The sequence below is a fragment of the Muscardinus avellanarius genome (assembly GCF_963383645.1).
Source record: "Muscardinus avellanarius genome assembly, chromosome: 11".
In the NCBI taxonomy this organism is placed as follows: Eukaryota; Metazoa; Chordata; class Mammalia; order Rodentia; family Gliridae; genus Muscardinus; species Muscardinus avellanarius.
The window spans coordinates 57,199,845-57,226,221 of NC_137797.1; the positions used below are offsets into that span (position 1 = coordinate 57,199,845).

At 37.3% G+C, this 26,377-nt stretch overlaps 1 protein-coding gene across 2 annotated transcripts in view; it reads right to left on the reverse strand.

The window, feature by feature from the left end:
* SRGAP1 (SLIT-ROBO Rho GTPase activating protein 1) overlaps positions 1-26,377 on the reverse strand; it is a gene marked incomplete at both ends in the record, with an annotated part of 316,091 nt that overhangs the window by 120,624 nt on the left and 169,090 nt on the right. For both annotated transcript variants that reach the window (XM_080706566.1, XM_080706565.1), the window contains one exon: positions 1,472-1,534. In XM_080706566.1, the coding sequence (XP_080562692.1) occupies positions 1,472-1,534 (63 nt within the window). The remainder of the gene's footprint in view (positions 1-1,471; positions 1,535-26,377) is intronic.

The window sequence follows — 26,377 nt, forward strand, 5'->3', positions numbered from 1 at the left end:
GCTCAGTTAACTTTTACATTATAAAGCTTCTAGAAATTTGATATCTTGGGTTATCAGAAAATAACAAATTATATAAAGTATGGAAGGCAATTCGACTTTATAACCAAAAGCTTAACAGTTTTAGGTATTTGGCATATGAATATGCCTTTTAACACGAGACATTTGCAGGTTGATGCAAAATGAAGTTTCTGAAGGAAATCAACATACAGAAGCCATCAATTCAGTTCATAAGTATAGATGCAATAAATGTGTGCTATAAAAATACAGATTTATCATACACATATAAAAAGTAGAAAGTTCAATTTATAAATATATCATTCAGAAGTTTAATTTATAGATTCTTTTAATTAGCAAGTGTCAATCAAGAGAGCATTAAAAATGTAATTTGCTAAATTACATTTCACACACATGAATTTTTAAGGAACAAATGCAGCTCTTAATCAAGAATCATATTTTAATATGTTTCAGTTTTAATTTTTCATTAGGGAAAATTTCAAGAAATTTTGAATAATAAAAATGTAATATGTTTGTCATTAGTACAAATTAATAATACTAATTTCTTGTTATGTTATTTTCTATTAAAAGAAAAGTGCCCATATGCCTCTAAGAGGAATTTGTATTTAAAAATATGATTATTAAGTATAAAAAATATTTACATGGCATGTTGCTCATTCCAACTTGCAACATCATTGGTATTAGTTTTTAAAAATAGCTTTATTTTATTTTCATTATAATTTGACACACATTAACTGTACAAATCAAGGAGATTCACTGTGATGTTACCATACATATAACATGGTGCATTGATCACAACCATCTTCTACCCACACCAAACTCTAACCTCCCCTCGCATCCCCTAATCCCTAGTAATTCCTCTTTAAAGTAACTTTAAATTATTTATTTCCTATGATTATATGAGGTACTCTAAATAAAATATAATTTTTTAGAACAGCAAATTATCACAAGGAAGAAAAATACATTCACAACAAAGTAATATTAATATACTAAGTTGTTCACTCAAAATTAATTGAACTGAAGTTGGGGGAAGGATTAAAGTACCCAGAATAAAGCAACTTCTAAGTTTCTCAAGTCCTCAAATGGCAACAGGTTTTAAACAAAACATTATGGAATTGAATATATGTACAGATTCCCATATAATACAACCAGCTAAAAAATGTCATATTGATGTCTACTGAGACACCAGTACTCCAGTTTCTTAGTGGAGTACACTAATTACATTTCTTAATGGAGTATGCTAATTATGTCTATATTTGTATTTGTATGTACAGTCTTTCCAAGTTAGGAGGGAGTGACAAAAGAATATGGTACTAGCCACGTCTCAACCTGGACCCATATTTCAACCAAACCAACATCTACTCACACTCTGTCTTGCAGAGTTCTAAAATGATCAGTGTTCCCGCAAACCAGAAATCTAAACCACAAATTCTTGCAAAAAAGATTATGTACTTACCGTGTAAAGCTCATTAAGAACCTTCATTAAATCCTCATGAAGTTGGAATGCAATCTCTTTGCTCTGTAATTAAGAAGTAATTAAGAAAGAATATTTTAAAAGCGTAACAGAAACTTGCTCCTAAATTACTTCTATCTTAAAAAGCCCACTGGTTAGAAATAGAAAGATTTTATATATATAACATAATAAAAAACTCCCGTGTCCCTGATGTAATAAACATCTCCAACCAAATGTCCCTTTATTAAACAATGTGTACAGATGGTCTCCACAGGCTAGACAGAAGCAAATCAGTGTATACCCTGGATGGCTCCCCTGCCATCCATATCAGACTATCAGAAAGAGAAAGTGAGCAAGGAAAGCCTTCTGCTTGTTTAGAAGTTGAGCTGCAGGACTGAAGTCATTACAGATGAACTCAAGCATCTAGTCTCTCCCTCCTCAGTATCCTCACAATGGAATTTTGCACTGTGATTCTCTAAAAGCTAAGTAAGTTAGAAACCAAGAGAGGGGGAATTAATTCTCCCTGTCCAAAATAACAATTTGACTGATTATAATATTAAGAAAGCCCTTTCAAGCCAGACATGGGGCACACTCCTATACTACCAATACTTGGGAGGCTGAGACAGGAAGATTGCATGTTTGAGGACAGCCTCAGCAACTTAGAGAGACCCCTAGCAACTTAAGACAACCACAAAACCCCAACAACAACAACAATCTGCATGTAAAACACTCTTGCCTAGGCTCATGATGTAGGTTCCAGCCAGCCTTGGCCTTGTTTGGATATTTAAGAAGCTTCAAACAAATACTTGCTAAATGAAACCAAGAGCAAGCTGAAATGCCGCGTGCATGCACTAGTTGACACAGTTCCTGCCTTTGCTGTGGTGTCTGCAGCCACTGCTGAAAGGGCAGAAGGGAAGGGCCACAGACCACCCTTACGGAAATAGTAGGACTCAGATGAAACCGAGTCTATCTGCGAACACCAGGCCAAAGGTGACGAATGGAAGGTTCCTGGAAGATAAGACACTGTGGGGAGATGACATCAGAGAAGAACCTAAACTGTAAAAGATTCAAGTTCATCAGCACTGGGTTTTCCTCAAAGTACTGAGGACTGTGCTCCTATTTGCCCAGTTCTACTACTTTCTGAAATCTCTAAATTTGACTCAGGGATTTTAAGTCTTGCTTCTTGCTATGTCCCTTATATGTGAGGCTGTGGGGCTAAGAATCACCCCAGAGTGAAAGGAAAGCCACCAGCGGGCAAATGAAGCCAAGTGGAACTCATTTTATTTCCCTTAAACTTGGTTATTCTGAACGTATACATTACACTACAGTCTCCTGTGACTTCAGCTGGGTGTTATTTTAATATCACGTTTCACTCAAGGATCCAGGGTACCGATTTAGAACTCTCTAATGGGATCAAAGGCCACCAAGTAACTCTAGTCTGCTACCCACATTTCAGGTAGCAGGCCCCGAAAGAAAACATTTCTTGGCTAAGATTTCAGAACAATAACAATGATGACAAAAAAATCCCTTAGATTCAATTAACCTCAAACCAAAAATATTTAAGGTCAGATTAAAGATTTAGGTTTGTGGTCATAAGTGTTCTCCACAGTACCTGAGGCCAAATGTCTTAGAATAAGCAAGACGATTCTTTGTATGCTCCATATTCTACAGGACTTGAGGTAATGAGGTAAAAGAAATCTGGTATCACAGGCAGACTGCCCTCTGCTAAGCATACACTTACATTTTTCTTTCAACCTTTCCCCAGGGGTCCTGAAATATATTGTTTGTCAGCAAGACAGTATAACATAATGCTTAAAAGCAAGAAAAGCTAGACTGAAGTCTGAAAGATATTGGATCTCCCTCCCTCTATCTCAGTATCCTGGTCTGTAAAATGTGTACAGTGAGGGAACCCACTCATGGTGTTATTTTAAGTATCAATGAGACAAAATATACGTAGCCCTTAAGATGGTCACTAACACACAGTAATTTCATAAATGTTATAGTTATTTAATGTTTTCCCCAAGCTGGGCATGGTGGCACATGCTTGTAATCCCAGCATTTGTGAGACTGAGACCAATGGATCGCGGTTTGTGGACAGCCTCAGGTACTTAGTGAGGCCCTCTGTGACTTAGTGAGACCCTGTTTCAAAATAAAGAATAAAAAATAGTGCAGGGGGTGTAGCTCAGAGGTTGAATGCCCCTGGGTTACATCCCCAGACCTGTAAAAAAAAATTAATGTTTTCCCCAGACATTATTTGTAATGGCCACATCATCTTTTCCTTTCCTTTGGTCTCTATGGCACACATTCCATTAACATCCATGGAACAGAAACTGTTAGATTTGATTTTGAGGTCCCTCTTCTTTGGGTCTTTGGATTCTTCCAGGTATCTGCTGTTAAGGCCCCAAAGTATTGTGTTGCAGCATTTCCTGTGTTTCTAACTCCTTCTTATACATATACTAAAATTACCTACCCATGTTCCATTTTCTTGGGGACGGTACTAGTGATATTGAAAGAATTAATGAAACACACATTAGGAAACAGATGATTTCTGAAGCCAACATGGTATGATAAATATAACCCATGAAAGAGGCCATTAAGGAGCTAGGCTCCAGTAGGAGCCTTCAGTTTCTGTGACTGGTTAATCTCACTTAACATAGTGTTCTCTAGGTCCTTCCTTTTTTTTTTTTTACAAAAGACATAATTTTGTTCTTTATTGCTGAATAGAATTCCATTGAGTGGATATTCCATAATTTTGTAATCCATCTATCTGTTGAAGGACATCTAGGTTGGCTCCATAAATTTTGCTATTGTTTGTGCTGCTATGAACATGGGTATGCATATATTACTGTAGTTCTCTGGTTTCAACCTCTTTAGAAAGATACCCAGGAATGCTATAGCTGGATCATATGGTGGGTCCATTCTCAGTTTTCTGAGGCATCTCCACATTGATCTCCACAGCAGATGAACTAATTTGCAATCTCAACAATAATGTAGAAGAGTTACAGGTTCCCGACATTCTCACCAAAATCTATTTTTTTAACTTCTTGATGATTGCCATTCTGATTGGGGTTAGATGGAATCTCAGTGTAGTTTTGATTTTCATCACTCTGATTGCTAATGATGTTGAATATGTTTTCATGTATCTACTGGCTATTTGTATTTCTTCTTTTGTAAAGTGTCTGTTCAATTCAATTGCCCATTTCTTGATTGGGTTAATTTTTTATTGTAAAGTCTTTTAAGTTGTTTGTATATTCTAAATATTAGTCTATCAGAGGAATAACTGGCCAAAAAACTCCCATTCTATAGACTCTCTTTAGACTCTTGATGGTTTCCTTTGATAAGAAGAAACTTTTTAATTTGATGTCATCCTATTTATTAATTATTATTTAAATTTACTGAACTTTGGAGGTCTTGTTGAGGAAGTTTCTCCCTGTGCCTCTATATTGGAGTTTTGGACCTATGCCCTCCTCAAGTAGCTTCAAAATCTCTGGTCTAACTTTCAGGTCTTTGGTCCATTTTGAGTTGACTCTTGTGCAAGGTGAGAAGCAAAGATTTAGTTCCATTTTTCTACAACGGGATAATAAGTTTTCCCAACGCTATTTGTTGAAAAGTCTTTCTTTTTTCCAATGTATGTGTGTGGCACCTTTATTTAAAATCAGTTGGCTAAAGTGTGTGAATTTGTTTCTGTATCTTCTTTTCTGTTCCATTGGTTTGTGTGTTTGTTAAAAAAAATCCAATAGTTTTTCTATATGCCAACCATGAATTCACTGAGAAAGAAATACAGAAAGCAATTCCATTCACAATAACCTAAAAACCAATAAAATACCTAGAAATAAACATAACCAAGGAGGCAAAAGACTTCTACAATGAAAATTAATAGAGTAAGATCTCAGAAGATGGAAAGTGCTCCCTTACTCTTGAATAGGCACAATAAACATTATCAAAATGGCTATTTTACCAAAAGTAATCTAGATAGTCAATGAAATCTCTATTAAAATACCAATGTGATCCTTCACAGACCTAGAAAAATCCATCATAAATATCATATAGAGAAACAAAAAAATCCAGAATAGCCAAGGAATTTCTCAGCAATAAGAACTATGCAGGAGTCATCACCCTGACTTCAAATTATACTGCAGAGCTATAGAAATAAAAACAGGATGGGTTTGAAGTATTGCTTATATCATTTGAGATTTGCTGATTAAAGTGACTTGTATATAGAGAAGAAAAGGAGGATTTCTCAATGTTTCAGATACAGAGTTGAAAAGTAACATGGGCCTTCTAAAATTGAAATGATAGTAAAGTTTCTAATATTTTTCATTAAGATTCTGAGCCAAGAAGGAAAACAGGTAACTTCAATTTAGTTAACATTTTTTTCCAGTATATAAACCCAGAGTTAAATTCCAAATCTATTTCTAATTATTATTACTGATACTTTTGCCTTTCAGCAATTTCAAATATAAGCCCAAAGTTTTTATCTCTACCCATTATGAAAGTGAATTGAGTATGTTGAAGAATATTGAAAAAATTGAGAACAAATGGACAAAAGACCATCATTATGATTTTGTATATTTTCAAGTTTGTTTACCTACACATGGGTCTTAAGCAGTAATCATTCCATTGCAATCAAGTATATTCTTCTATTCTGCTTTTTTAGCTATCATAATTTTGATGTATTTTATACTTTTCAAAACCACTCTAATTTGATTCACAGTAACTACCCAAATGAATGTACACTAACTATTCTTATATTATGGTTTCCAGTATTTCCCCTATTTTCCACCAATAGTCTATTCATTAAATTCTACCAATGTTTATGCTTCTTTTGGGTACTAGGAATTGAACCCAGATGTGTTGTACCACCAAGCTATTTTATGTCTATTTTATTTTACACCCTCAGCCCTATTTATATTTTACTTTGAAACAGGGTCTAACTAAATTGTGGAGGGACTCACTAAGTTGCTGAGGCTAGCTGTGAACCTGTGATCCTCCTGTCTCAGCCTCCAAGTACTGGAATTACAAATGTGTGGACTTCTGGGAAGATGGCAACCGAGAAAAGCAACGTTTACAAGCCCTGCTAAAACTCGATCTCTATTGCCACAAAATCAATGCTTTTCATAGCCAGAAAACGCCATTAGCAGAGAAATAAAAAATGTAAACACAAGGGACAGAGAAAAAAAAAAGACTAGAAGAACAACCAGAGACCAGAAATCAAGCCCGCAATGCAGCAGCAGAGCTGCGTCAGCACCATCTTCCCTTACAGCACCAGGATCCAGAGAGGAAAGGTAAACAAGGAGCTGAAGTGAGCGGCTGCGGATCATTCGGGTGTAATTCAGCAGTTCTTTCAGCGCAAAGAACATCTAAAACTCCCAGTGGTCAAGCTCATCATGCCATCCAGGGACTCAGAATGGAGCTCAAAACCAGAAAAGAAAAATGCCAGCCTCATGGCTGAGGGTGTGGCAGCAGCGCCATATTGCCAGCAGCAACAGCGAGTTCACTGCGCCCTCAACAGCTCCTGATAAACACGCACAATAACTGTGAGTGAAATTGCGGCCCCTAAAGGAGAAATCCCTGTACTGCACTCCCAGGGACTTTGATAATCTCCTTGGGTCTGAGATTTTGCAGTTCAACCCAGTGAAGGAGTAGTGGTGGCAGAGAAACCACACCCTAGTCGCAGCTCCCTGTGGGAAAACACCCAGCCCGACACCCCCACGGTCTCGCGCAGCCTCAATTAATTCCCTGGGTCTGACACTTGGCAATACAACCCAGTAAAGGAGTAGTGGCAGGTGAGAGTACAACAGACTCGAGATACAGAGCACACTAAGTGAAGTCGTAGTGACCCAGGGAAGGCACAAACTTCTGAAATCATGGGAAAGAGGAACAACAATAGAGCAATACATGCCCCAAAACCCATATTATCAGAACCTGATAACACAGAAATTCAGAGATCTCCAGAAGATCAAATCAGGAATATAACTGTAGAAATAATACATGAACTTCAAAAAGAATTTAGAGAGTGTCTAAAAGAAATAAAGGATGCAATAATTGAGGTAAAGTTCTCAATTCAAAGTATTAACAATTGATTAGACCACATGGAGAATAGAATCTCGCTCCTAGAAGAGGATCACTCCAAAATGAATGCATAATTTATAACTTAGAAAAAAAAATCAGACAGCAGGAATCTGACATTGAAGAAATATGGGCCCATTTTAAGAGAGCTAACCTAAGAATAATTGGAATAGAGGAGGGAAAAGAAGGTGAAACCAAAGGGATCAATAATATCTTCAAAGAAATAATAGCAGAAAATTTTCCAAACATAGAGCAAGAGGTTGATACACAGGTCCAGGAAACTTATAGAACTCCCTTTAGACAGGATCTGAGAACAGGATCCCCACGCCACATAATTGTCAAAATGACCAATGTGGAAGCCAAGCAGAGAATCTTAAAGGCAACAAAAGCAAAAGGCCAAGTGACATTCAGAGGCAAACCAATTAGAATCACTCCAGACTTCCCAAACCAAGTCATGAAAGCCAGAAGGGCTTGGAGTAACATATTTTAAACTCTGAAAGAAAACAACTTCCAGCCAAAAATTTCCTACCCAGAAAAACTATCTTTCAAATTAGATGGGGAAATAAGAAGCTTCCATGACAAAAAGAAACTGAAGGAATTTATGTCTTCAAGTCCAATGCTAGAGAAAATAAAGAGATTAACTACAAAGAAGAAATAGGTAATACACACCAGAACCAGAGAAACAAGATTCTCTATCCAGTAGAAAACTAAGCAAAGAAGAATATATTCATGTGTTTATTGGTTAAAATCTTTGGAGATTCATTATTTATTTTAGTCTTTTACCTATTTCTAAATTGTATTGTTTGCTTTTATTGTTGCTAATTTTTAGGATTTCTATTTGGAATATTAATATACCTTCAGATATAGCATTTGGAAATATTTTGTCCCATTCTATCAGTAACTTTTAGCTCTGCTTACATTGTCTTTGAATGTACAATATTTTTCTTATTTTTTAGCAAGTTTGTTTGTTTATTCTGTTGTTGCCTGTGCCTTTGAAATCATATCCAAGAAATCACTGCCAATTTCAATGTTGTGAAGTGTTAAGACCCAGGTTTTCATCTAAAAGTTTATAGTCTTAAGATTTACATTTAGGTCTTTATCTATTTTGAGTTAATATTTGTATATGGTGTTAGGTAAGGGTCCAATTTTATTCTTTTTCATGTAATTATTATTTTTCAACAATATTTAGTGAAATGGTCATTATTTTCTTCACCAAATGTTCTTGGAAACCTTGTAAAAAATAACTTGACCATATATGGAAGAATTTATTTCTAGGCTTTTTATTTTACTCCACTGGTTTATATATCTGCTTTTATAGCAGTACTACACTGTTTCAATTACTGTAGCTTTACAAGGTTTGAAATCAGAAAATGTACGTCTTCTAGCTTTGTTCTTTTTCGAGATTGTTTTGGGTATTTAGAGTTCATATTTAATACTAGGAGAGATTTTTTTTTCTAAAAAAAAATATGATAGTTTCACCTTAAAAAAAAAAAAAGAAAAAAATCGTCTGGTAAGAAAGAAAGCAAAAAGAAATATTGAAATGTTATCTCTAAGTGATCAAAAGTTTGATATCAGACAAATGAATCTGTTATGTAAGATTATCATTGTTAATTTTGGATAAATTGCTATAATATTAGATGTCAACCACTAAGCCAAGCATGGGAAGGAGGGAGGGGAAGGGAGTGCTGTGGGGGTAGGGACTAACTGGGCGATATGTGCATGTATGTCTGCACACATTTTTTTTTATCCCATTATGATGTATGAATGCAGTGCACCAATAAAAAAATAAAAATAAAAAAATACAAATGTGCACCACCATGCCCATTTAATTTTTATGATTTAAATTCTTTATATCATCAGTATTGAAATATAAGTTTACCATACATGCAATAATTATTTATATATTTAAAGTATAAAATGAATATTAAAATAATAAAGTCAAAATTTACAACAAAATACTATAAAAAACAAAAGATAAAGAGAAGAATTGTCATGTTAAATTCTTAGTGCAAATATAAAACAAGAATAAAGACTATCCGTGATGTTAACATTCAAGATGGGCTTTCCCCAATTTTTGATTTCTCTGTTCTCCTCCTACCTAAAACACAAGAAAGTATTGACTATATATGGAAGTCCAGAATTCTAAATAAGCAATGGATGGTGAGTTATAATTCTTTTTACAAGTATAACCTACATAAACCTCTACCATCTTGTAATCCATTAAGATGTATGACTACAATGCACCAATAGAAAATTTTACCATTGAAAAAGTAACTGTACCCCCCAAAAAAAATACATAATTGTGTGGTAGACACATATTCCATCTGAGTCTGAAGTATAGCATAGCTGTAGAGAAACTCCTGGTCCAGTTTTCACATCCCCATGCTTTCCTGGGCTGTTTCCCCTGCCTGGATTCTCCTTTCTTTCCTATACCTGATGCAATCCTACATGCTACTCTGTGAAAACCCGTGAGTTCACCTTGCCCCTCAGAGTAAAACTAGATCCTCTTTTTATCGGGATTTTATAATACACCTGGTTATCACTACCATATGCTGTATAATTTAGTGATTAAGAGTTCAAACTCTAAACTGAACTGCCTGTGTTCAAAATACCTTGTTATAGGCTGTGTGTAAGTTAAATAGCTTTGTTTTCTCACAGGCAAAAAGGAGATGCTGAATAGTCTGTATATCACAGGGGTTTTTATTGAGATGGGCCATATTAAGCATTTAATACAAACTATTATTATTATGCCTATCACATTTCTTTTTTGCCTCATAGAGAGTTTTGCTGAGAGCAGGGACCACATCCTAATCTTCTTTGTATTCCTAGGGCCCACCTGGTACTTGGCACACTGTAGGTGCCAGATAGATGTGTACGGAATGAATGGCACCCAGAGTTAGTTGATTCAAGCCTAGCTTGTGCTCTCCAGAGTTCAGCCTCACAGAAGAAGCAGGCAGGCTGTAGCAGCCCGATTTTTGATGCGATGGTGAAACAAACAAACAAACAAACAAACACCCGCGGCCAGGTAACTTTATTAAGAAAAAAAGTTTATTTGGCCCACAGTTCTATAGGTTCAAGGATGTGACACTGGCATTGCTCAGCTCTGGTCAGGATCTCATGGTGGATGGTGTCACAAGGCAGGAGTGCATGAGGAAAAGAGACCACTTTGCCAGGGAGTGATTCAGTGCTTGGGCTTGCTCTTATAACAATCTGCTCTTAGGAGAACTCAGGGATCTTATGAGAGATACCTTCATCCCTTCTGAGGGTGGCTCTCACAATGACCTAAGAACCTCCCACTAGGCTCCACCTCTTAAAGGTCCATGTCCTCTCACAGTGACACACTGAGGACCAAGCCTCCAACACAAGAACCCCTGGGGGACCAACTCAAACCCTAGATCATGCCAAAACAGCTTTCTATAAGGAATGCTATCTTACAAGCCACACTGGATGGTCCTTGGCCACACCTTTAACAAGAGGCCTGCTGGCTGGCTTCCTGGAATCCCCCAGAAAGGACAGAGGGAACAGAACAAAGTGCATAATTAATACAACCACATGTGGGCACATTGAGCAATCAATCAAGTGACCCATGCGGTTGGATTAAATGACTAGTTCTGAAGGCTTCTGGCTGCTCGCAGTGGTATTTTGAAGTCAAGGAATCCTGACCTCATGCTGAATCAGAGTAGGAGGGAAAGAGGAACACAAGATTAAATATTTAATGAGTATTTCAAATGATTTTAGAGTCTCACGGTCAGTTGGTTTTGGATATAAATTTTAGTGGAAGGATCAGGCCATACATCTGCAGTGTATGTGCTTTTAAGTTTTCAAAGCTCATGAGTATGTGTCTGTATAATAACAGAGTCTTTTAATTCAAGTACACTCAGAAAACAGCTTCTTCCAAATACCCAGTGGTAAAAGTTGGGTTGAGTTTAATGGACTGAGCCTCATTTCTGGATAATATGAACAGTGTTTCTGCATGCTTACCTTCTATCTTTCAGGGCTTTATACTTATTAAAATCAAAACTAAATATCGGCTCCTAGAATTAGTTTTGCAGTCTACTCTATAATCCACTCTATCCCAAGAAGGCGATTTTTAAAAATAGTACCAGAGATTGAACCCAGGGACATTTTATATCTGAGTTATATCCCCAACCTCCTCCACATCCCCTTTTATCTTTGTGGTGCTGGGATTTAAACTCTGTGGCATTATATCTCTGAGATATACCACAATAAGAGACACCACAATACTGATTTTAGTTTTTGTTTTCAAATAGGATCTCGCTAAGTTGCTGAGAGTTTTGCTAAATCGTAGAGTCTGGCTGTGAACCTGGGATCCCTCATTTCATACTCCTAAGTACTGGGATCACAAGAATTAACCTGGCCAACCCCAAGCTCTTTTTACCTTTTATTTTGAAACAGGATATTTCTAAGTTGCTGAGGGCCTCGCTAAATTGTTGAGGCTAGCCTCAAGACTATGATATTCCTGTTTCAGCCTCCCAATGAATAGGATTATAGGTGTACGCCACCACGGCTGGCACAATCAATAATTTTAGACAAAACTCCATGCCACTAGAAAGTGTGAGAAAATAAGAATCATAGATACGGGGCATTAGAGCTTCATTTTTGAAACAAGACAACCCTTAATCCCGAAGAGAAATGTGGAGGGGGGCATCTCCTAGAATAGTTGCTAATATAATTGGTAGGTAAATGCAGACTATGACATAGTACAGGGAAAATTTTGGTCTACTACACCTGTGTTTAGTCCATAAGTGACAAGGTGAAAGGGATAAAGTCGACTTGAACATTTAATAGCCCAAGACCGAAATTTAAAATCCTATTTTCATCTTTCATTTATTCAACTCTTCAAGAAACACATTTTTCATGGTAGGGTTATTTATTCAAAATGGCAGTATATTGAAAATACCTTTTCAGTTTCACTAAAGAATAATCAATAAGTGTAAATTCTCAGTGGCTGATATAAATAAATGTACTGAACTAAAATTGGAATGAATTATAATATACTGGTTCAGTCTGTGAAATCATTGACTAAAAAATCAGAAATATATTTTCAGACTATTTCTGAACATGCTGAACTTTATAAAAATTTCATAACTCCACTTTCTTAGTAATTATTTTATGATTTCCCTAATACATTTTCTTTAGTACATGAACCTGAGTCTACTAAATTCTTAGTAAAGTCAGAAGGCTTTCTCTCATGTAACAGCTGTAATTGTGCAGAGAGCCTCAGCCACTCGGCACCCAAAGGCAACTAAAAAGCTCATACTGATGGCATAGTTGGCTGGGGTCAGGAGCATATTCTGTGGCAAAGCACACTACATCATGTTGTGTAGGAAGCCCAAGACCTTAGTCTTAACTAGCATTCTGGCAAGAGAAACCCAGGGACTATCTATAAAAAAAAAAGTAAGAAGATGTGCTTATTTAAAAATTATCCTTACTAAGTGGAGACTCTTTGAGATACTGAGATAAATTAATTCATTCACCTACTCACTCATGCATCCACCTGTTCCCACCTGGTCTTCCTGAGTATCATCTAGGTGTCAAGAATAGAAATGTGGCTTTATAATCTGTATGAGAGGTAAGCAAAACAATTGCAATCCAGTTTGGATGATGCTTATTCAAACAATTTAATCAATACATCCCTATATAACTTGTAAACCAACCCCCTCACATTTTTGTTTTCCAAACTTGTTCATCTTCATCAATTTAACCAATGTCACAAACTTCCTTTAAAGATTGACATTTAGCCTATTAGCACCATCTCAGAACAACAGTTGATTAATCAGGCTATTGACCTAACAATGGCTGTATAAGTAAAGGTAAATAAGGAGGAGAAAAAGAAATTCCAAGAAGTTGGGAGAAGCACAGTGGCTAAGGCTGCAGACTCTGGAGTCAGAGTGCCTGGGTTCAAATCTCAGCTTATACATATATGGATGTGCAACTGAAGGCAAAGTTAAGCCAGGCACGATGGGGCACACTTGTAATCTCAGTACTTGGGAAGCTGAAATAGGAGGATCCGGGTTTGCAGCCAGCCTCAGCTACTTAGTGAGGCCCTCTGCAATTTAGTGAGACCCTGTTTCAAAATAAAGAACTAAAAAATGTGGTTAGGGGTGTAGCTCAGAGGTAGAATGCCCCTGGGTTCCATCCCCAGTACCACAAAAAAAGGAAAAAAAAAAGAAATTCCAGTGGAGTTCGTGTCCTTTTCATTAAGAACTTGACACACTGAATATAACCAGAGAAATTAAACAAACAAACAAAAAGAAACAAACCCAAAGAGAAAACACTTGTGGTGGTCAGGAAAATGCAGATGGAATGAATGACGGCCTATTTGAAAGAGGGGGAAAACAGCCCTAAGCCTTCAAGATAGTCTCAGTGTCAGGCAATATAAATATCTTTATCTTCTCTGAGCTGTTTTCTCATATGTAAAATGAAGATTATAGTAGATACTTGTAGGGAAGTTATGAGGACTAAACAAAGTGCCCATTGTTATGTGCTTAACAGTGCCTGGCACATAAGAAACATTTCGCACTTATCATTGTGATGTTTTTATCAGCTTAACATCAAATGCTCATTTTTATCTTGTGAAATCACTGCTTTTCTAAATATTAATAAAAAATGATCTACTCATACCAATGTTCAAATCAGAATGTCTCTGATAGTCCATTCAATCTAAGTTAAAATTTATGTTTTGGAAAACTCAGTTGAGTTTGTGATACTCTATGAAGGAAGATAAAGTCTGCTCCAGAGAAAAGCTACAACAAAGCTACAACAAAGCAGAATTCTTAATTTTGAGAAAGCCGTTGCTGACTCACACTGCACAACTGCTAAAAGTTCTGCTTTAGGAGATAGTGAAACCTGTCTCCACTTAAGTTGTACCAAGCAGTCTTAACTCCAGTAGCCTCATAGAGTCAGTGTGCCTATACTGTCTTCTATGTTAAAGGTCTTCAAATATTTGAAGACAGCTGTAGAGTCTTAGCTAATACTTTTCTGTACTAAATATTCCCAACAGCTTGAACTATTCCTTCTATGACACACTTTAAAGAAATCAGAGTCAATTCTTGCCTCCCAGGCAAGGCAAGCTCATTGTTCTGCAGCTAGAGGCATTAGGTGCACTTTCTTTGTACTTCAAGGGATGGAGGCTAGGATCTTGGGAAGATTATGAGACAACACACACTTCTTAGTGGCTTGCAGTCATGTGCAATGGTTCTGTTTTGTGAGCCAGTCTAAACCCATGCTGAAGTTACCAGGAATGTGTCAGATGTTTCAGCAGAATGATTGGGACTTGTTGAATGATAAAAATTCATTATCTTAGTAGATGACAGAAATTTCCATCTTTAAACCTAAAGAGATAATGCTTATTCAATCCAAGCCACTGTACCAACCAATTATGGTCCGATGTGTTTACTTCAAACTATTAAAGTTTAAAAAGTAAAAATGGCATGTGTATTTATTTGCTATTAATTACTGACCACTGCTGGTTTTCCTCAATCTACACAGTTCTTATATCCAGTGTCAAAATATTTTATTTCTAGGCTGATCGACAAAGCAATTCATTGGCAAAATTTCTCCTTTCTATTGAACTCCTTTTCTGCTAATAAGAAAATATTTTTTTCTTTGACTGAGATTGAAAAGGTACTAAAATAAATCTGACAGCCATATTCAGTATCTGTTCTGCAAATGCATATTTTTGGCTGCTATAATCCAAGGTATCACAAGTGTTTCTTAATTCAAATATTTGCTATCTATGCAATCTCCCCCAATATGGCATTTCTTGCAGCTGCTGGGAAGCTTTTAGAATCCTGCCATGAAGAATGAAACATATTCTTCTACTGGTAAGAAACCTTGGCCAGTAACCAGAATACTGTTCTTAGGTTGCTTTAGAATGTGTTGATCCCAACTGCAGACATCTCAACATACGGTAGGAATGTTCTCGCCTCCTGAATTCCTTTCTTAAGGCAGCAACTTCCTTCTTGGATGAGAAGAATGTATCTATGGCTCTTTGAAAATAAATGTGATTAAGTACTGGCCTCTTAGGAATAACTGAACCTGAACAAATCTGGTACTGAACAATATTTTTATTCCTTTTTATGAGAATTAACAAACTCTATGCTTGAGAAACAAACCAAACTGGAACATTTCTTTTTAAAAAATCTGTTAGGATGGAGGGCTCAGTTACTTTAGGTAAGTATTTCTCAACTAGGGCTAGTTTGTCTTGCAGAAAAGACTTGGCAATGTCTGAAAACAGTTTTGGTTGTCAAGACTGTGAGGTGCTGGTAGTATTTAATGGGTGAAAATCCCACAGTCACTTGAACTGATGTTAGCAATAGGTAATGTGTTATTATTTTACTGGCTACTCTCAGTACATTTTCTTTATCTTTAATTTTAAGTTTTATTATGATGCATTGAGTGTGGACTTCTTTGAATTCATCTAGTTTGATGTTGATAAACTTCTTGAATGTGTAGGTTTATGTCATTTGCTAAATTTGGGGAGTTTTCTTGCAGAAATATAATATTATATATATACGTATATATATATACGTATATATATGTATATATATAAATTATATATATGTATATATATGTAATTTTTCTGCATTATACTCTTTCTCCTCCAGAAATGCCAACACAATGTTAGATTTAAATATCCTAAAGGTCCCCAGACTCTGTTATTTCTTTTATTTCAACCTTTTTCCCCTCTGTGTTGTTCAGATTGGACTGTTGTTCAGTGAACTTGAAATTCATTGATTCTTTCCTCTATTACCTCCCTTCTGTTATTTAGCCTATATAGTGACTTTTAAAATATTCAGCTTGCCAGGAATGGTGCTATACACTTGGAATCCCAGTACTTGGGAGGTTGAGACAAGAGAATTCCAAGTATGAAGTCAGCCTCAGCAATGTAGTGAGGCCCTATTTCCAAATACAAAATAAAATAGGGCATAGCTCTGATATAGAAATGTCACTGGGTTCAATACCCAACACCCCCCCACACACACACACATCAACTATTGTATTTTCAGTTTCAAAATTTTCATTTGGTTCTTTATATCCTCTATATCTTTGATGAGACTTTCTATTCATTTCAAAAGTGTTTGCTCTTACTTCTTGAAACATTTTTATCTTGGTTGCTTTAAAAGTTTGTTAAATTATTCAAATATCAGTGTCACTGCAAAATTGGTATCTGTTCAACACCGGGTGTGGTGGCGCACGCTTGTAATCTCCGCACTTGGGAGGCTGAGACAGGAGGATTGTGTAGGTTGGAAGCCAGCCTCGCTGGCTTAAGAGACCCTGTTTCCAAATAAACTATATATATAGTCTGGGAGCATAGCCCAGAGGTAGAAGGGTTCCATCCCCAGTACCACCAAAAAAAAAAAAAAATGGTATCTGTTCATTATTTTTCCCATTGGGTTGAGGCCTTCCTGACTATCTATGTCCTGAGTAATTTTGAATTATATTCTGGATGTTTTAAATATTATGCTATTGCCGGGCGTGGTGGTGCACACTTGTAATCCCCGTGCTTGGGAGGCTGAGACAGGAGGATTGCGCAGGTTCAAAGCCAGCCTCATCTACTTAGTGAGGCTCTCAGCAACTTAGTGAGACCCTGTTTCCAAATAAAATATAAAATAGGTCTGGAAGTATAGCCCGGAGGTAGAAAGCCTCTGGGTTCCACCCCCAGTAACACACACACACACACACACACACACACACACACACACATACAAATATGTTATTGGACTTGAGGTCTAGTTTAAATCACATAAAAATGTGATATTTTTGTTTAATCAGGTAATCAATCTGGTTGGATTCATTATATAAACCATGACCCGTGGTTTTAATGTCAATTCTGTTTCCAACACCTCTGTGGTACTATTAGATCTTTCCAGCATATGCAATACCAGTGGCCAGTCTTGAATCCAGACGGTGGTTCTATCCTTTAACTCAGTTTTCAATGTCTTTGATAGGCATACTGTTTATTATCAGAGCTGTTCATGTATAATTTAAGGGGTCAGCAGCTCATCAAAACCTTATAGGGCTGGTTTTCTCAACCTTTAACCTCTTTACAATCTCCCCAGTATTTTTTGGCTCCTGAGGCTTCCCCTTTCACTCCTCTGCCTGAAAACCTGAGGGTTTTGTTATTATATTCTATTACAAACTTTTAATGCCTATGTCCACATCTTCAGCTAAGTGGCAGCAGGAGAGAGAGAGAGAGAGAGAGAGAGAGAGAGAGAGAGAGAGAGAGAGAGAGAGAGAGAGAGAGAGAGAGAAGACGAACATTCCTGGCTTTCAGAGTTTTAGGTGCCCATGGGTCCTTCTTATTGTCACTACTGCCTTAGCTTTTGCCATTGTGGGAGATCAGGGATGGTAAATGAGAAATTGGAGAGAAGAAAGAGAAAGGAAAAATTGAGGGTAATCTTTACTCTCCATTTTTGCTCTTTGAGCCATACTGAATGGCTTCTTAAGCTCCCTAGGTTCCTGTGTGATGTCTACTTTTGAGTTCCTAGCTGCCTTCTTGTGTTTAGGCTAAAAGATGCTAAGGGGGGGGAGTGGGTGGAGGGCTTACTGCTGATCTTGTGGCATTTAAAAATCTCATTTTCTTCTCTAACCCCTGCTGCTATTGAATTTTCAGAGATTTCAAATTGCTACTACAGTCATCGCTCTTAGGTTTTATAGATGAAATTAGTGGAAAAGACATATTCGACTATTCTGACTCCATTTACCGAGGACCTGTGTTTATCTTTTGATTTTGTCTTTCTTTTTGAGATGCATGGGTCTTTCATGGTATGTCATGCAGCTGGGTGATTCTTCTGCTCTGGGATGGCTTGGCTGTGTTTTCTCTTGCATTTGTGGTCAGTCATCTGTGGTCAGGTGGATGATCTAAGAGGCCCTCATTCATACGTCGCTAGACGTAGTTGGCTGTCACTTAGGATGCCTCAGTTGCCTCTCATATAGTCTTGTTTCTTATCAAGCAAGCTAACTAGGCCGGATTTACACACTGGTGCCAGGGTGAGAGAGAGAGAGAGAGAGAGAGAGAGAGAGAGAGAGAGAGAGAAGAGAGAGAGAGATGAAAGGACTCTTCAAGGAATCTGCTTGCCTCACATTTACTATCATCCTATCTGCCAACACAAGTCACGTGGCCAAGCCAAAGTCAGTGTGGGTGAAGGGTAGTTAAGAGTGGATGGAGGAAAGGCGCTCACTTGGGCCAATTTCGTATACAATCTACCACAATTAAGCATATATTTAAGAAAGTCCTATATTTTTAAGGTTGTTATGCTATATTTTTAAGGTTGTTTTCCAACCACTTTTTAAAACAAATAGCAACTTGATTGTACAGAGAATGTTAGTATCCTAACTTTCCTTTGGTTACTTTTGTAGGTTTTTTGCCTGTGTGTGTGTGTGTGTTATGGGGAATGGAACCCAGGGGGTTTCCACCTCCGAGCTACATTCCCAGCCTTATTTTGTATTCTTTATTTTGAAACAGGGTCTCACTAAGATGTGGAGAACCTCACTAAGTAGCCTAGGCTGGCTGTGACCCTGTGATCCTCCTGTCTCAGCCTCCCAAGTACTGGGATTATAAGTGTGTGCTACCATGCCCAGCTTTACTCCATTGCCTTCTGATACCTAACATTACCTAAAGTTCTTTTTTGGGAAACAGCATGGGTTTATGAGATGCTGGTAGAATTCATTCAAGCTTCAAGCTTGAAAGACTACTCAGATATAGTTGTTTTTCTCTTCAGTAGGTTTGTTTGAAAACTCATACTCTATTTTCAGGTTGTAATTTTTTTCAAGTGGGAATTTTTTTCTCTCATATTGATTTTTTTTTTATTTTTAATATTCTATCTCTCCAGGGGAATCTTCTCTACTTTTTGCAAGTCTTATGCTCCCAAAGGACCCTCTTCTGTTCCTCATCACATGGCAGCATGGCTCATTTCACAAAGAAACTAGAATAGAGAATAGCACAACACCCTACCACCCCACCTATGAAAATACCCACAGTCACACCGACGCTTATTTCTTCTTTCTTAAAAGTGTCTCTTGCCAAAGGCTAATCCCTCTGCCTATTCCTTGGATCCCATTACCTGCCACTTTTTAGGGTCTTGGGTCAATCAATTATACCTGTTCTCACCTAGTATTTTGAGCTTCCCCTTTTTTGACTCTTTCAACATTTTCAACCAGCTCTGGTCTTACATCTTTAAAATCATCATCATCATCATCATCAGCAGCAGCAGCAGCAGCAGCAGCAGCAGCAGCAGCAGCAGTCGCCACAACAACAACAGACTAAAAAAATACCATGATAAAAATCTCTTGATGGCATGTTTTTCAGATACCTTTGTTATTTCTCCTCCTCCTCCTAAGCAAATTTGTAGACAATACTGTCCATGGTTTCCGCTGTAAACTTACTCATTTTCTTCTTACTACCCTGTCTCTACCATTTCCCTTGGACTGCCATTGCCAAGGTTCCCAACGACCTTGTGTGGCTAAGTGCAGTGGACACGTCTCAGTTCTCATCATACCAATCAGTTCTTTCTTGCCACCCTTTCTTCACTTAGCTTCCAAACACTTCACGCTCCTGGGTTTCTCACCTCTCTCACTGGTCCTTCTCATTCACTTTATAGGATATTTTTCTTCTTTACATCTGTTAATTCCTGCTTTTTTTTCCCTGAGAGTTTTTCATACTCTTTCTACCTCACCGTATCTGATCTCCTGGTTGACTCAAGCACTTCCAAGATTTTAATTATCTGCCACAGCTGAAGGCTCTCAACTCTCCAGGCTTGGTCTCTTTCCTTTGGTTCTTAGTGTGTTTATGGGACATCTCCCAGTTAACCACAGGCACTTCCCAAACTATCTTCTTATCTTTTTCACCTTCGTTTTTCCATCTTAGTCTCTATATCCTACCACCCAGACAACTACCAAACCTGTGTGTCTTCTTTGACAGCGCCCTCTAAACCCTTTCCCTTCCCCACCCCACAGAGGCCTGTAGATTTACCTCCGATTCTCTGCTCAAATCTATACATACTTCTATCTCTTCTCCCTGCCCCAAGCAGGGAAACTATTCATTCCAATAGCTTCACTCAGTCTCTCTGACTTTAGTCTTATCCCTCTCTACACTCCAGGCACATTGGAAGTTGATCATATCACTACCCGCACTTAACTTGTGAATACTTTCCCACCGCTTAGAAGATCTCATCCTCAACACGGTCTTTAGTCTCCACTCCCTCTTACGTCTCCAGCCACCTACTTTCCCATTCTCTGGTCCACTCTCTTAATAATCTATTCCCATTTCAGATTTCTTAACTTCAGTCTTAGAAAGTGAGCAGCTTCTCTATGAATCTGATCAATTAATTAACATGCTGCTCTGTAATTAAGATCTTTATGTCTGTCTCCCCCACCCCATGCTCCTGCACTGTAAAATCCAAGAAGCAGGGACAATGTCTGTCTTGGCCACTGCTATATCTCTAATATCTTTAAGAATGCATGAGACAAAGAGAGCTTTAGTAAGTACTTCTATAGGGAGTATACACACACACACACACACACACACACACACACACACTCACACAACTGCCCACTGGTATTGAGCATTCTACTTTGGAGCTATACTCCCAGCCATTTTTTAAGATTTTAAATTTGAAACAGGGTCTTGTTAAGTTGCTGAAGGTCTCACTCAATTGCCTGTGATAGGAGGATCCTGTGATCCTCCTATCTTAGCCTCCTGATTACTGGGAATACAGGTATGCACCACCACACCTGGTTAATTCTAGTGTATTTAAAAAAATTATGATTCTTCTGTTTACTTATACTCATCTCTATAAATATGTGTCTAATGCCTGGTATTGTCTTAAGATTCAAATTTAAAGATGGAGTTTGACTTTGATGGTTGTTGATTAGTCTTGATACAGAAAGGGTCTCTGGATATCTCATTGAATAGATTAAAAAATAATGAGTATATTCCTAAAGCAACTTCCAGTTGGGATAGCTCAGTGAGAACCCACGTCATGCCGATATTACCTTAAGTTTTGGGTCCCTATGAATGTTAAAAGCAAATGGCGTTTCCTAACCACTGTCTCAGAGCTACCAATCTATGACAGAAAAGAAAGACTATTCCAGTAATGGGTCTCACCAATCCTCTCACCTTACCATGCCTCTAGGGGACAATTGCTGCTAGGAACACTTCTGACTTCCTTCTCTTTGGACATAGTTCTCACAGTATGGTGGTGCTTAAATCTGGCCCTGCCAATACTGGATCCTACTAAGATATACTAGAATTTCTGCTATGTTGATGCCACTATTTCTATTACAGATGTGAGTTTCTATTACAGATGTCTTTATTCATTACCTATCTGTTCCATAAATATTTACCAAGCATCTATTTTATGCTAGTCACTGTTTCAGTGAATAAATAACAGAGGTCCCTGCACTAAGAATTGACAGGAAATAGACAATGAGCACACAAGAGAATGCATGGTATACCAGAAAGGGATAAGAACTACAGAGAAAAATAAAGATGGGTAAAGGGAGGGGGTAGTATAGACTTTTCACTGAGCAAGGGGGGAGCTTTTATGGTTGTCTAGCAAAAGAGTAAAGAGATCTATTTGAAATTTGAAAGGATCATTCTAGTTTTTCCTATTTATGTGCCTGTTAGGTCATTTCATTGATAATTGAGGGGTAAGGAGTTGGAGCCTTGCAAACTGCCATTTTATTCAGATGTCCCCTATATCATGTTTTTTTGTGTGAATTTTTATTTTTTTTATTTTTTTTTTGTGGTACTGGGGTTCCTGGAAGCCATTCTACACTCCCGGACCTATTTTATATTTTTATTTGGAAACTGGGTCTCTTAAGCCAGTGAGGCTGGCTTCGAATCTGTGTGATCCTCCTGTCTCTGCCTCCCAAGCATGGGGATACAAGCATGCGCCACCACGCCTGGCTGTTTTTTCATTTTAAATACTGAAAATTCATAGTATGTTTCTCAACTGGACCTGGAAGATAGGCCAGTTCTTCATCAATAAATGACATTTGGGGGTGAATCGATAGATATATAGTTTTTCCATTTCTTTCTACTGAACACTGAAAAACTCTAGACAATTTTTTTCTTTAAGGTTTTAGTTTCCAATTGTCTCATTGTGTATCTTATTATACAATATATTCATGTATAAAAACCAGAAGTGAAAATAAGCAAACAGAAGGATATAAAGATATAAAAGTAACGTAGAGATACCCATTTAAAATAATTTAAACATCTGAAACTCTTTTTTGGCCAAAAATAAGTTTTCAAGTGCTTTTTTCTTTTTTTAGTACCAGGGATGGAACCCAGGGACATTCTACCTGCGAGCTACACCCCAGCCATACTTTTTATTCTTTATTTTGAAACAGGGTTTCACTGAGTTGTACAAGGTCTCACTAGTAGCTGAGGCTGTCCGTGAACCATGATCCTCCTGTCTCAGCCTCCCAAATGCTGGGATTACAAGCGTGCGCTACCATGCCTGGCTTTTCAAGTGCCTTTTAACAACTATTTTTCATGTAATTATGAGTTCAACTATTAACATTTAAGTGTTAGTTCCAAAGTATCATACTGCAAGGCAAAATGTTCAATTTAGCTGAAATTAATTGATTTTTTAAATTGTTGTAACAAATTTTCAAGAAGAGACACATCTATCATCCACTTAATTTCCTGCTTGTAAGTCTTTGACACAGCTTCTAAGCAGATGGTGAATGTGGTAACTCACCTGCTGAATTTGTCGCCAGGGGGATCTCACATGTCCTACTGTTACCAAGTAATGAAGGCAACAATATAAATCCAAGAACAGCGGCACCAACCACTGCTATGCATTTCACTTGCTGTGGATCCGACCCTCTGATAGGCAGTTTATAAAAACAAATTAAAAATACTTTCTAAAATACTTTGGAAAATTATATTCATATAGAAAAATATTGCTTGGTTATAATGTATTTCTAAAAAACAAGCTAGTCATAAGGTTGATAAAACTCAAGAGAACCAGCTAGAAGTGTTAGCTTGAGCTATTCTTACTTATTTATCCAGGCTCTATCAATAATTAAGCTGTCCCTAGGGCCACGGGAGTACCATTTAATTCTTCTGCCACACTGCACTAAAATGTTTTGAAAAAGTTCCTCTTGTTATATTATTTACCACTGTTGCATAAGCATATTGAATTATCTCTGGTACTGCTCTTCTAATAAAATAGTTCATTTCTTTTTCAGGGACTATATCGCTTACTTGCAAATCACAGCCATTGACCATCATCACTCCAGAAAGCCAAAAGCTAAAAACTGCGTCTAAGTCTACTCTTTGAACTAACAATTCTACTTCAAGGAATGCAGCATAAGAAAAATATTAATGTGTGAAGGATTTAAGTGCCCAACAACAGAGGAATAACATGAGGCCATGAAGCTAGTGATAAGCACTATGCACACATGAACTGTGCTGCTCTAAAGATGATTTCCAGACATGAGAAATGCTGGTGACATTTTATGTGGAAAGAGCAGGTTCTCAAGCTATATGCAATGATATCTCAAATTAAAAAAATACGTATTTGTATTTGTATATGATACATAAGTATGTGTATAACATAAATATTGTATGTGTATACATATACATATTGAAAAGGCAGAGCTCAAAATGATAAGAGTAGACAGTGTTAATATCAGTTATTGTTATTTCTTTCTATATCAATTAGTGTTTTATAAATTTATACAATGAGTATATATACATGTGTATGTATATTATATTGTCTAAATTTATACAATAAATATCTGCCTTTACACTAAAAGTCAGTAGATTTTTTCTATATACATAGAGATTGGTGGTTTTTAATATTTTAAAATTTATGATTTTTAAACAAAGAGCCTTAGAGACCTATAGTAGACTTTTTCTTATGTGTACATGGAACTGAGGATTGAATTTAGGGATATTTTACTTCTGAGCCACACCCACGGCCCTTTTTATTTTTAAACAGGGTCTTTGTAAATTACTGTGTCCTAGCCTTAAATCTCTGATTCTACTGTCTCAATTTCTTAAGTATTGGGATTACAAGCATGCACCACCATGCTGGACTTAGACTAGTGTATTTTATTAATTTCAACTAAAGCATCTGTTTGTATATTAACTTATTTTAAATGGCATATTTGAAAGCACAGCTTTTTCTCTATGAAAATAATTTTTCATGTTGGGTTGAATAGAATATGGTTGGCTTTATTAAAAAATTTAAAAAATGAATATGACTCTCACTAGTGATGTCTCCCTCTTTTCAGATTGAACCACACAATCAGCAATACCAAAATTGGGTTAGATTAATTCTCAAGAATCTAAATCTGATAACCTATGCATTTTTGTCAAAGGATGGCTATTCTCAGTGGCTTGGGGCCAGGCTCTGCTGATTTGAGGCCCAGTTTGTAATGAGGACTGCCAGATTTTTCTGTCTCCTCCTAGGAATAGCTTTCTTCAGGATTTTCATAAGAAATGAACAAAGCCAAGAACTGTAGTATCCTATTTCTCAGAAGTTTCTGACCCTGTGCCTTGAGTGACATCTCTAATTATCACCATAAAGTGTCAGCAGCATCTACAGTGGCTATGAGGTATCTAAAATAGGGGCAAAGACAAGAATACATACTGGGCAGCCTGGCTCTCCAACTCCTATCCCTGGCAATTTTCTTTCCTTATTTTTAAAATGTAAATTATAATGTCTGTTCACGGGGCAGCTGGGAGACTGTGTGAGCAGATGTAAGGGGCAGAGCACAGTGCTCAGCACACAGTTAATGGTCAGCAAGCAGCAGCTTACCGATGTCACTACTTGGTGGAGAAACAAAATAAGCTACATTTGAGCATACAGTTATGTAAAATAAGAAAGATAAAAATACATTAATAATGTGAAAACAGCTCATGGAAACATGACAGCCTTCAACATAATTGAAAAACTCAGAGATGAGTTAACATACTCAAATGCCACCATTTTTGTGGCGCTCCCTCTGAACGACATACTTATATGCACATTCTTAAACTTGGCAAATATCATCTGGAGAGTAGGTGTTTAAATAAATGATTACTGCGATCCGGCTGTAGCCTGCCTTGCGACGGTGACTGCTGACATTAATTACACTTTTCTGTGCAGCATATGAGCTGCACATTGTCTGGCTCCAGCACCAAACCAGATGCGGAACGCTGTCTCTCAGCATGAGTAATGGAAAGAAGGATGCAAAATCTCTTGACTCCAGGAGGCAGGCTGGAGGACACAGAGAGAGGTACAGCACTGGCTCTTGTTCTCTAGGGAAAATGTAAAGCCCGGTAATGACACTAGCCCTTTGTGCGAGGAGCCCCAAATTCTGACTTTCTGAGTTTTGAGCAGAACTTACAAGGATGAAAGCAGAGTCCTCTCCTGGTAGTCCATACCTGGTGGAGGGTCTAGAATTGGGTCTAGAATTGAGTAACTCATCTGGCCAAATGGATGAAGAAATCCATGAAGAGTCAGAGGTAAGGCTCTCCAATTGAGATGGGTGCGATGACTGAGAGGCACTGAGTGCTGACCAACTAAGGCATTCTCTTGCTTACTAATTGTTGAGATATGAGAATAAAAGATTAATGCAGCTATAAGCAATGATATGAGGGCATTTTGCAGAGTTGGTTTACAAATACAGCCTGGGGCCTCCATAAGCAAAATATGATCTGAATGTGTCTATCACAAAGTTGTGCAATATATTTTTCTTAGAATGAGGACACATTTACTTAATGTAAAAATAATGTGAAAATCTTACATATAATAGGTTATATGGAATGAATTATTACCATATTGATGATAATAAAGATGCTGGCTAGCCAGG